The sequence below is a fragment of the Penaeus japonicus genome, unplaced genomic scaffold, assembly GCF_977035675.1.
Source record: "Penaeus japonicus unplaced genomic scaffold, GWHDUDI00000001_assembly GWHDUDI00000009, whole genome shotgun sequence".
Classification (NCBI taxonomy): Eukaryota; Metazoa; Arthropoda; class Malacostraca; order Decapoda; family Penaeidae; genus Penaeus; species Penaeus japonicus.
In genome coordinates this window covers 36,725,368-36,735,367 of record NW_028234411.1, presented here as the reverse complement: position 1 = coordinate 36,735,367, position 10,000 = coordinate 36,725,368, and the positions used below count along the sequence as shown (strand labels likewise).

General features: G+C 33.3%; 2 protein-coding genes across 2 annotated transcripts in view; one reads left to right on the top strand and one right to left on the bottom strand.

Moving 5' to 3' along the window:
• Window positions 1–2,129, top strand: part of LOC122266633 (GATA zinc finger domain-containing protein 1) — a 4,539-nt gene extending 2,410 nt beyond the window's left edge. Inside the window, exons 2-4 of the mRNA XM_043036431.2 lie at window positions 1,220–1,279; window positions 1,518–1,704; window positions 1,886–2,129. Coding sequence (XP_042892365.1) covers window positions 1,220–1,279; window positions 1,518–1,704; window positions 1,886–2,076 — 438 coding nt within the window. The 3' untranslated portion in view covers window positions 2,077–2,129. The remainder of the gene's footprint in view (window positions 1–1,219; window positions 1,280–1,517; window positions 1,705–1,885) is intronic.
• Window positions 2,130–4,792: 2,663 nt separating this feature from the next.
• Window positions 4,793–10,000, bottom strand: part of alien (COP9 signalosome complex subunit 2 alien) — a 7,279-nt gene continuing 2,071 nt past the window's right edge. Inside the window, exons 2-10 of the mRNA XM_043036433.2 lie at window positions 8,964–9,158; window positions 8,470–8,595; window positions 7,934–8,101; window positions 7,697–7,801; window positions 7,467–7,536; window positions 7,149–7,287; window positions 6,589–6,779; window positions 6,268–6,409; window positions 4,793–5,678 (exon numbers count right to left, since the gene is read on the bottom strand). Coding sequence (XP_042892367.1) covers window positions 5,534–5,678; window positions 6,268–6,409; window positions 6,589–6,779; window positions 7,149–7,287; window positions 7,467–7,536; window positions 7,697–7,801; window positions 7,934–8,101; window positions 8,470–8,595; window positions 8,964–9,158 — 1,281 coding nt within the window. The 3' untranslated portion in view covers window positions 4,793–5,533. The remainder of the gene's footprint in view (window positions 5,679–6,267; window positions 6,410–6,588; window positions 6,780–7,148; window positions 7,288–7,466; window positions 7,537–7,696; window positions 7,802–7,933; window positions 8,102–8,469; window positions 8,596–8,963; window positions 9,159–10,000) is intronic.

The window sequence follows — 10,000 nt, the reverse complement described above, 5'->3', positions numbered from 1 at the left end:
ATTATACCAAATGCGAATTAGTGTCACTGCGCTATTATACCAAATGCAAATTAGTACCATTGTGCTATTATACCAAATGCAAATTAGTATCACTGGGGTATTCTACCATATATAGACTTATATATCATACCATAAGTCTAGAAATTTATATATATATATATATATATATATATATATATATATATATATATGAATACACACAGAACATCTTCAGATGCTTATCCTAGGCTGGACCCAACCTGTAAGGGATAAACCTAAGTACTTGGTTATTATTTCAGTTTCAAATGGCCATATGTGCAAGATATACAATACATGGAAGCAATAGATATGCATTTTTAAGATGATTTTTTCTGAAACATTTCCATTGCTACTTGAAAATAAAAAGTTATTTAACCAAAACAAAAAAAAAGGAAGTAACCAGTCAAAAGTGACACTGCATAAGAACTAGCTAATGATGACAACCATTTCATCTTGCTCATTGTGTTCCAAGCTATGTGCAACCAGACACTTCAGTTCATTTGCAGTGACACAATATGATGTCGATACCAGATGCTGCTACTGACACTTTTGTTTCTATGAATCATAATAATTGCAGAGCTAGATATACTCTTATAGATCTCCCTGGTGATATATATCGTCAAATTAGGAACTAGTCCAAGCTTATCCTTGCCAACCTTATGTTGAATGATTGTCAATGCTACATTGATTAGTTGGTAATGTTCACTATTGGTTATGCTGTTCAGATATTAAGCAATATCTTTATATGTAGTTTGCAACAAATATCTCAAATGGAAAGTGACTAAAGATTCATAATAATCGTTCACAATAATTTTAAGTATAAAAGATAATCTGCAGAAAATAAAAGTAAGGCTACAATCACTTATCAAGTCTGCAAATCTATGCTGCTGTAGCTAAGGCCAATGATGCCTTGATCTCAGTGCTACACATTCCAGCAAACCTTTTTGGTCTTTGTTGGAGTGCAAAGTGCAGAAGCCATTGCATCACTTTATGTATTTGAGCTTTAAGCTTTCTCATTTTGATTGCAATGTCAATCTTGATGTGTTTTTTTTTTTTTCTAATAATGCATTATTTGAACAAAATCAAAATCAGAGTGCAGCCATGTGGATGTGGATGCAGTTATTATTTCGAGTAAGCAGCTGAGATCTCAGCTGGACATTACAATTAAATATTTTACAGTATTTAATCTATTTTTTTCCAGGCTACTAAAGCCCCTGTTGCTGTAGCTACTCCAGTAACTTCTGAATATCTTTTCTATAAGGTAAGGTTTATAGTCAAATTGAATAAGATATTTTAAATGTTGAGACTGTGTTTGAAAATTCCCCCCCCCCCCTAACTTTAAAAATATATTTAAAGTATTTTTTTCTTCCTTTTTTATAAAATCTAGTGTATAACATATGGATCTTCCAAAAACTGATGTTTTGTTTTATAGAAAATTGTACACACACAAACACACAAAGGTGCAGGGTTTTAAATACATCCTGGTTCTTTCATTTCAGGGTCTATATTATCAGGTAGGGGATATTGTATCTCTCATTGATGTAGATGGAGGTACGTACTATGCTCAGATCCGAGGCTTGCTACAAGACCAGTATTGTGAGAAGAGTGCAGTGCTAACGTGGCTAATACCAACTAAAAATTCTCCACCACCAGATGAAAGTTTTGACCCTTCAACCTATATAATAGGTATATATGCTCTGTTTCTGTATTTGCTTAGGCGTGCAGAAGTTGTCTAGTTATATTTATTTAGATGGTTGGGTAGTTTATTTGATTGCTTTTATATTTGTTTTAGATACATATTTTTTTAGTTATCTCTTTTTGGAGTATGTCACACCAAGCATTGCCTAATTATTTAATCTCTCAACAGGCCCAGAAGAAGACATACCTCGTAAACTAGAGTATATGGAGTTTGAGTGCCATGCCCCTTCAGATTATTTCAAGGACCGTACCTCTCCATACTCCACAATGACCTACCAACCTCAGTCGTGTTTTATCTGGTCAAGATTAGGGCCTCAGATAAAACCAATAGAAAAAGCCAAAGAACTTATGGCTAAATAACAATTTTTTTGTATATTTTTTAAAATAAACATTGTATTAGGACTGATTTTTAATCATTTGTATTATTTACCAACTAAAGCTTCCAGAGTTAGTGTGATTTGTTTAGGCTATTTAACCCATTCACACCAGGACGTATTTTTGCCTACTGCCACTAATGCCGAAAAGATAACAAGCGCGCAACGCTTCGTGCCAGGGTGTTTTCTCGCTACGCGGGGCCGTGCTGATCCTCTTAGAGCGTTTTTCACCCACCCTAATCTTCTGGTTTTCATGAATGCATCTACAACGTAAAGGTACATAAAAATATTGCCATGTTCAGATGAGTTATTTTAGTCGATAAACATGTTATAGTAATGCCTTTTTAGTTTTCTTTTATTGAACTTTGCCTATATTCTTCATTTCCATGTGAAAATACCAAAGGAAAGTGGAAGCAATCTCTTAGTGGGGCATCAAAAAACATTTGCATGAATAATCATACATGTACATATGAGTATGTACATGTACCTCATGACCTGACATAACATGATATCATGGGTAATCAACAAATTAGAAGTAGTATTGCATTAGTACTTTTTTACTTTATTTTATTTCTTGGCCAAACACATTTGATTTTACAATAGTTTTTCGACTCGGATCTTTTTATTCAACTGATCAAGAATCAGAAATTACCATGATGTCATCAATATCATGTGGTTTTCTGTGACATTATTTTTTAAATGTTATATCTCATTTTATGACATTCAAACACCTAAACTAAAGTAACAGAGTCTAAGAAATTATGTAAAACGATTATATTTGAGAACAATCTAGCGATCTATTGCTGACATTTCAGCACGTCACATTGCCCCGTCCTGGACTTGGCCAGAAAATGCACATCTCAGGGCCCAGGGATATTTTTCAACCCCGTGATAGCAAGTCAACTGGCGTGAATGGGTTAAGTGAATCTTATCTTAAACATTTTTTGTGTTAACCCGTGGCCCAGGATTTATTAATAAAAATTGGGCTCAGGCCACATTCACATTCTTCCCATACCAGAAAAATGCTGCAATTAGTTTGAGAACATATGAACAAAATTACACTCATAAAAGATTTGTGTCCCCCCTTCCCTTGCATTTTATGATTATGCTAGTAGAAATGTGTTTAGAAAATATTTGCAGGTCAGTTTTAATATTTATTCTCTATCAGTTATCATTTCCATGGTACTGTTTTATCTAGACAATTTAACAATTGACAAAAGTAGTCTCTGCTATCCACACTTTATTTAAAACAGAGTATCTCACTTGAAGAGATGTATATGATCCCAGGAAAAAATCATACTGTGTGGCATCAATTCACTGTTGTCTTGCTTATTTAGCACTTACTGGTAGGAAGTTTTTTTGTGGTAAAATCTCTAGACTATGTCATAGTCTACTTCCCACATTTAGAGGCTGACTAAACTTATTTAGTTCATGTCTTCACATTCAGAAAGGGACACTGAGAAATCTCAAGGGGTGCTGATTTTTAAACCATGTTATCTCTAAGAGCTCAACATCAAATGATTGACAGGGGCTTGCAATGGAGCCCCCATACTGGCCCTAATAATTGACAAGTCAGTCTTGTTTGTCTAAAAGAAATTTAATATTACCAGCAAAATATACAAGAAAAAACTTATTGACTGGTAACCTTGCATCTATTTTTTGTTTGTTTTAACTGTTCAGTGCTACATGTGATGATCACAGGAGCTTGGTTCATAACCACTTAAAATATTTTAACCCACACAGGACGGGTGGTACAGCATGTGTACCGCGCATTCAAAAGCCCAGTTGCCGGGCGGCACAGTATTGTGCCAGCTATTCAATTGATTTAGGCCTAATAATTCGAAAGCCCCGGCATTTGGACATTCTAGGCTAGAAATCCCCCGTCGGGAATGGGTTAAAGTATCTTTGTTTCAGATTTTTAAAAATCACTAATTGGTATATAATTTACAATTGAGACTTATGGAATTATATGCCATTCAGAATGGAAGGTAACACTTGTTTTAACATCTTCATTTCTTGTTTTATATAAAAAAGTTCACTTTAAGAATTTCTGAACATTTAAGGATCATATCTACTTAGAAAGATTTTTTTTTCCTTGTAGCTTTCAGCTGAAATTTTTGCTCTATATCTAAAAAATGTTTTTTTTTTCTGCTATCTTATTACTGATTATGCATTTGTATTTATTTTATTGGTTAAATAAGTCTGATTGGAAAAAAGACACCAAAATTCAGAAATATGGAAAATAGTCCATTACTTTATAATTTTATTAACTTATGTACCATTATCTTATCACATGTACACAATCATGTGCAAAAAGTTATTAAATACGCTCTTACTAATTACATATAGAACACAAGAAATGTTTCAGTAATGCTCTCTGCCATTCCTACTACCAGTGGTAATTTTTGACCAAAGCTAAACTTATTCTTTGTTTACATAAATATGCTATAATATTGAATACCCACTCCTTCCTATGCAACATTTCTATAAACATTTTACTTATTATAACTTGCTTCTCTTAATAATTTTTTCTATTATGACTGGAAATGTCATCCAGCCCTTGCAGGTGTGGAAACAGACATAAAATTGATGACAATGATGAGCAATTATATGATTACAAGATCAAAAATTACTCTGGAAAGCATTTTCAAACAATAATATAACCAAGCTTCACTCTAGGATGAAAGGATAAAAACAGATCGTTAACATTTTTAGTGTAATTCAAAACTCAAAGAAAATACAGGTAAAAAGGTTTATATTGCTCTCTGTGAATAGTTTTTCAATGGTTTATATTTTTGAGAAAATTTAGTGTTCATATATAACAAAAATTATGTACAAAATACCAGAAATTGCCTATGATATTACTCAGCAAATAAATAATGAAACTCAAAAATTCTTGAATTGATAAATCTATTTACACAAGAGGCAACACTAGAAGATGCTTATGAACTTTTATGATACCTTTTCTTTCAAAAAAGATGATTTTAGAAAATGCCATTCGAGAATTACATAATTTTTCTCATGTTTCTTTCTTCACTTTAAATACAGGAATTGTGGATCTCCATTTGCCTGGTAAGGGTAAAATCAGCAAAGTGTGTGTAAAGCTAAAAATCAAAATTATTATATGAATGAAAAATAGAAGGAAAAGACATGATCCGAAGTCTATGTGGCTGGACAAACATATTCAGGGAATCATCAATGAACCTTCCAGTTCCAGATATCCTCTGTCTTTGATGTACATGTTCTGGTTCTTTCTCTTTTTACCATTTCTTTGATTAGTTCACTCAGAAACATTGAGTGAACATATTCTGTCATTTCATACATTTGTACATACTTTCAAGCCTGAGAATAAATCTCTTCAACAATCATCCTTATTCTTCAAAGAGTAAAATAATTTTTTTTTTCCGACCTCTGTTTTCCACAGCGGTGTGAGTTTATTTTAATTAGTTCATCTTGGTTACAATTACAAACTGCAGATACTGAAGCTGGTTTGTCCACCGGTCTAGGGCAGTGTAGCGAGCTGCGCCCTCCGCTCCCCTAGTTAGTTCCAACACCTGGTTCACCTGGTCTATGCGTCCATCAATGGTGCTGCAAAAAATGCAAGAAAATAATCATTTTGTTATATGCAGCTTATCATAGCAGTAATAAATTAATTAGTAATTCTCTATCCATTTATATACAAATGCAGTATTCAGATCCTTATACATACATAAACAAACTTATACCTCCCCACCCACACACACAAAATGTAATAAAAATAAAAAAATCAATCAATAAAAAAGGAACCCTTAGTACAAGGAAAGATGTGCATATGCACTGGGAAATGTAAAAGATATATGAAGAACCCTATTTCAAAAGAAAAGAAAAAAAAAAATCATCCAGGCTCTTGGAAACATAAATCAAGAAAGCAAGTAATTATTTTAGTTCTTTACACCTGTTTTACAAAAAGACTATGAAAAGCATGGATGTTTTTAGAGCCAATTATGTATGTATATCTATTGAAAAATGCAAAAACATTGACAGATATGCATGACTTTGTCTGCAATCTCAATATGGCTAAGACATATGGCAATTATTACAGTGTACTATATTGAAATTTCTTTTTTTTTATTTAGTCATGGTGTCAATACTTTACAACAAAACAAAAAACTAAAGAAATGTTGAATTATTTACTTACTTGTCCAATATACACTGTACCAAGAGAGCTTCCACATCTGTTGCATCTATGTTGAGTTCATTGGAGATAAAAGGTATGTGAATTCTTGTGTATGGCTTAATAAGTTTTATGAGCACTTGGGTTCGGATGTTTCTCAGCAGATCTGAAAATGGGAGACATGGAAATTTATTGCATATAAAAAATATACAAAAGTGCTAAAAGAAACAATAACATGTTTGTAAAAGTATGATTCCTTAAATTTCCTTCTAAATTTGAAGAAGAACAGGAGGAAGCAGAAGCAGCAGAAATAAAAATAATTGAAAAAAATCAACAATGACTTACCTTCAATGTGTTCCCGAATGAAAGGATCATCCATGATGTTGGTTCGGTTTTGCTTCAGGATTGTCTCAAATTCGTTGATATCATCATTTTGGTATGCTGCCACTAAATTGGTCATGGCTAGAATCTCAGGGTCATTCTTGTAAGGCTTTGCTTCTTGGGAATCAAATGGATTAATACCTGATTTCATTAACCTGAAACAATAGTATTTCAGTAACTACCTGAGTCTTCAAGAAAAGGTAAATATAACCCACATTTCCCCACATAAAAAGATGTATAGATTTTGTTTGTGACCTTTGCTTAGGTTATTTGTGCAAAGATCCCCAGATTTTTTATATAATTCTGTAATTGTAAACAACATAATGTCTATGAGATACACTCAGACATGAGTAACCACACTTATTGATTCAGACTTTGCTTTCTAATTCATCTTTGCGAACAATACCAAGATATTACTTGAAATAATAACTAATTTGAACATATTTATATATCTCTATATATTCATTTAAATATATAACATGATTTTATATACAGGTTATATGACTGATATATCTTACACTTACATGTTTGCCAAAACAAGGTACTTAAGACAGGTTGTTCTTCTTGGGCTACCAGATTCATCATAGTTTTTAAATGCTTCAAAAAAATCTGTATGGGCCTTCTCAAACTCTCCCTCGCGCAGATGCATTTTCCCACCGCACTCTGAAACAAAAATGTTAAAAAATGGTAATTTCCTTTACCTTTATACTATACAGTCACAGCAAATGTTTGCCTGTGTTAAAAGGAAAGTAAATACCAAAGACTTATGTCCCCTTTTAACTTGAGGATTATTTCATATCAAACTGTACAGAAAATCAAAGAAACTGGTGTGTTTCCTTTACCTCTAATTACTCCCATAATAAGTGGATGGGGAATTGCTGACTTGATGTGAAGTGACTGCTCATATAAAGCCTGAAAATAAGGAATAGAAACAAAATTATAAATCAAGCCATAAGAAATGTATACATATATGTCTATATCAATTGTCTCTCTTCTGAACAAGACAGCAGAGAATATAGAATTTTATCATAAATTATCTCCCAAATGCCTTGAGTTTAATTAGTGCACTTACCTTGAGCTTCTTATTATTCTTTTGAGCAGTATACATCTGGATCTCTAAAGCATAAATTTCTAAGAGCTGTGTTCCCTTTTTCAGGTCATCTTCACCCTCATCTGTCTGTTGATGGAATAAAATATTATTGATAAGGGGAACCATTCCCCAAAAGCTATACAAAATCATAAGAATGGAAACAGATAGCTTTTTCCAATGGATTCAATAGCACTTTCTAATCCTCTCAAAATAACTTACCTGGCAGGACTGGTGAAGTTGCTTCAGGATCTTTGACAGCCGAGTGTAGTCTTCCCGGTCGAAGTAGAGTTTACCCAATTTTGTATTTGTTTTAAACCACAGGCGATCATTTTTGGCATCTTTCAAGGCTTCTAGGGTTGTTTCATAGAAATCTTGCAATAATTCCATCTGGGAAAGTATAAAAAAGCATGAAGGAAAACATTTTCACATGACAAATTATATTAAACAAAATATGCATCATAAGACCACAAAATATTCATGTGGATTGAATTTATTCCTTTCTAAATATTTAAAAAAAGCATACTAGCATATAGATACTTTACTTAAACTTAAAATATTTTCAGTGAGATTAATTTACATGGCAATTAAACATAAACTTCATAATTAATATAGGTATAAAGTTATAACAAGAAACCAAAGCTTCTCTGTTTGCCACAATTACTGATAACTGAGAGCATGTTATATTCAAAGGCTTAATGAGTTTTTTCTATATCATAATATATTCCATAATATATCTAAATACATCAGGGCCTTACATTTTTTGATGTAGATATATAATCTAGGATAGAGTTGATGGACTTTTCACTGTAGTTGCGAGTAACAGCAGATTTAATATATGTTAAAAGCTGCTTGTAACGTGTCATCATCTCTTCATAGTTGCCCTAGGAAAACAAAAATTGTTAAAATACAAAATATACTTGCACAGTCATGCACATACTCAGTCCCCCTTTTACAAATACTTACTTGGAAAAACATGCACACAGAAATGTGTATATGTATAAAGGCACACAATTTCACAGCAAATTAAAATTTGGACAGAGACAAACAAATTCAATAACACAATAAAAAAAACAATATATATATACACATGGATATAACAACAACAATTCACAGAAATACCTCATCACATGACTGTATATTCATAGCATCAAGGCTCTCAAAGGTTTGCCCAAACAAGAAATAACGATACAAAAAGTGAAGTTGCTAATTACTTCACACATACAGTAACTGTCATCACAACCAATCTTACCAGTCTGAAATTAATCTTAATCATCTGCTTAAGAGCCTTGAAACCCCATTCTCCCTTGTCCCCTGCTTCCAGATCGAGGACGCGCTGGAAGGAGGTGAGGGCAGCCCTGGGGTCATCTTCCTTTAGGGCTTTGCTGTTGTAGTACTGGTTTTCAAGGTCGACATCTGGTTCACTGTTGCTGTCTTCTGAGTATTCCTGGCGAGAGATAAATTTGGGTTGTAGTCAAGTGATATAATTACTTTCATGAACGTAATAAAATGCTATAAAACTGTCAATCAATAACATATCTTTCCAATAACTCTAGCAATCAAGACCAATGGAATTAACCCATGAAGGACAAAACATAGTAACTGTCATTCTCAGGTATGCATACTCGACAAAATAAGGCAAAAGTTCTCAAAAATATGTGCCCAAGCTATCAATATCAAAATATAAATCATTCATATCCAAATTAGAATGACATGAACTGAAATAATTGTGCACTAAAATAGACTCCAAAACTGAGCATTTCCTGCACATGACACTCCATTCTTTAGGAGTTGAGCACATTTACGTTGACTGGGTAGCTGTACATCTTGAAGTAGCTACATACAGAAAGTTATCTCTGCCTGGAACTTTCTTTACATATTCCTTGGATGATCATTACAAATTCTTCTTTCTTTCACTCTTTTTCATTCTTAGTATCTCTGACCTATGCTATGCTAGCAATTATCCCATTTATGTGATATTCTTTTTGAAAATCAAAATAATCTAAGGCAATTTGTGTAATAGGTATGAACTGGTTTTCATATCTCTTAACCTAATGACGACAGTGTGTCACATTCGTGTGACACAGCTAAATTCCCGATGCCGGGGCGTCATGCCAGTGTGACGATTACAATGCAATATTGCAATCGCCCGGCATAGGGGTTTTTGCGTAGCACATGCCCCGTCGGGAAAGGGTTAATTATTATAAAAAAAAATAGTTGTCCAAAAACTGCAATAACTGGACACACACACACACACACACACACACATACACACACACACACACACAC